Source organism: Cricetulus griseus, unplaced genomic scaffold, assembly GCF_003668045.3.
Source record: "Cricetulus griseus strain 17A/GY unplaced genomic scaffold, alternate assembly CriGri-PICRH-1.0 unplaced_scaffold_70, whole genome shotgun sequence".
NCBI lineage: Eukaryota > Metazoa > Chordata > Mammalia > Rodentia > Cricetidae > Cricetulus > Cricetulus griseus.
The window spans coordinates 42,211-44,453 of NW_023277411.1; the positions used below are offsets into that span (position 1 = coordinate 42,211).

A 2,243-nucleotide genomic window follows, 5' to 3' on the forward strand; every position below is an offset into this window, starting at 1 on the left:
CATCCTCCTGCTCGAAATTCTAGCGCTCTCTATTTTCCTTTGGCCTTTCCTGAAAAGCAGAGTGGCCCAGTGATGTTCTCAATCATAGAGATAGTTGCTCCCCAAGACCAGAATCTGTGAGAGCATTCCCCTCTTAATTATAAGGATATTAAACAGCTGAAAGAGGCAGTTATGGCTTACAGGCCTCATGTAACTTTTATTACTCTGACCATTTTTTAATTCTTTGTGGCCTTGAATTGCACGCCCAGTGATTGGCAACAATTATGTCCAGCTGTGCTGTCCAGGGGAGATTATTTGATTTGGAGAGGTGAATTTGAAGAGCTATGTAACCAAATGGTACAGCGCAAGATGGCTGCCGGTTACCCTGAAAAGAACTCAGAAATGCTTACTGGTACGGGAGCCTATGCAGACCTAGGTCATCAAATTCTTTATGATCCAGCTGTATATGCACAGATCTCAGCACCTGCTTTCAGGCTGCATATTTGGGGATACCGATAATGTCATGTCTATAGTTAGAAAACTAGCTTTAAAAAATGCCAACAAGTGTTGTAAAGAGGTTTTACCACCTCACAAGGCCAAAAGCCTCAATGATTACATTCGTATTTGTAGAGATATAGATGGATACCACATTATGGAACAAGTTATTGCTTCTGCTATGCACGGAAATAAGAAGGTCAGTGAGGGAGCCAGATCTAAGTCATGCTTGGTTGTGGCAAATGGGGTACACCCTTAAAAGATTAGTCTTAGGCTGGACACCCTTCAAACTTTAAATGGTTTCAGAGGTTTCTGGGTGATATTAATTGGATAAGACCTAGTTTAAAAATTACTACTGTTGCGATTCTGCAGGCAGCAGAATAGGAGGAGGAGGAAGACGGTGGCTCGGCCGTAGTCCGGCTCCCGTGCCATTTCGGACCCACAGTGAGTGAGCAAGTGAGCAACTGAGAGGGCACAGGCCTAAAGGCTGCAGCGGTTGCCTGAGGCTTGCTGAAAATGAGTGAATATAAACTTGTGGTTGTTGGAGCTGATGGCGTAGGCAAGAGTGCCTTGACGATACAGCTAATTCAGAATCACTTTGTGGATGTATATGATCCTACGATAGAGGACTTCTACAGGAGACAAGTAGTAATTGATGGAGAAACCTGTCTCTTGGACATTCTCGACACAGCAGGTCAAGAGGAGTACAGTGCAATGAGGGACCAGTACATGAGGACTGGGGAGGGCTTTCTTTGTGTATTTTCCATGAATAATACTAAATCATTTGAAGCTATTCCCCATTATAGAGAACAAATTAAAAGAGCAAAAGACTCTGAAGATGTGCCTATGGTCCTAGTAGGGAATAAATGTGATTTGCCTTCTAGAACAGTAGACACAAATCAGGCTCAGGACTTAGCAGGAAGTTATGGGATTCCATTTATTGAAACCTCAGCAAAGACAAGACAGAGAGTGGAGGATGCTTTTTATATATTGGTGAGAGAGATCCGACAGTACAGATTGAAAAAAATCAGCAAAGAAGAAAAGACTCCTGGCCGTGTGAAGAATAAAAAATGCATTGTAATGTAATCTGGGTGTTGATGATGCCTTCTATACATTAGTCCAAGAAATTCGAAATCATCAAGAAAAGATGAGCAAAGATGGTAAAAAGAAGAAAAGGAAGTCAAAGACAAAGTGTATAATTATGTAAATACAATTTGTACTCTTTTCTTAAGGCATATTCAAGTAAAAGTGGTAATTTTTGTACATTACACTAAATTATTAGCATTTGTTTTAGCATTACCTGATCCCATTTTTTTTCTGTTCTTGCAAACTTTCAGCTTTTATCTTAAATGCTTATTTTAAAATGACAGTGGAAAACTCTTTTCTCTAAGTGTAAGTATTCCCTGGCTTTTGGAGTTCAACTAGCAATGCCTGTGGAAGAGACTTAAGACCTGAGACTGTCTTCCCAGAGTTTGGTGCATGCAGTTGATTCCACACTAATGCTAATTCTCTTACCAGCTGTGAGCATTGTGTGACCCGGAGGAGTGAAGCTTTTGATCCATCTCTGCTCTGTTTCACCTAGTCATTGAGTGATTTAATTAGTAATTACAGCTGCACTGAGACCTAAGACTTTGGAATCACAGATTTATGGGCTTCCTTGATTCACTTTTAGCATGTCCTAGAGTTTATCATCTTTCATAAGTCTAGTTAGACTGTTGAGTGTTGGGACCCAGCCCCCACAGGGTCTCTAAGAGTTGTTTTCCAGTATA

The 2,243-nt window shown here is 40.9% G+C and overlaps 1 protein-coding gene across 1 annotated transcript; it reads left to right on the plus strand.

Annotated features, from left to right (window-relative positions):
* The first annotated feature begins 990 nt into the window (after positions 1–990).
* On the plus strand, positions 991–1,560 carry LOC113838914 (GTPase KRas-like). Its single transcript, XM_035453908.1, has one exon. The coding sequence runs from the start codon at positions 991–993 to the stop codon at positions 1,558–1,560; it is 570 nt and encodes a 189-aa protein (XP_035309799.1).
* The last annotated feature ends 683 nt before the right edge of the window (positions 1,561–2,243 follow it).

Bases quoted from the DNA above. Each gene is read 5' to 3' on its own strand.
- LOC113838914 (XM_035453908.1), top strand. From the start codon at position 991: ATGAGTGAATATAAACTTGTGGTTGTTGGAGCTGATGGCGTAGGCAAG.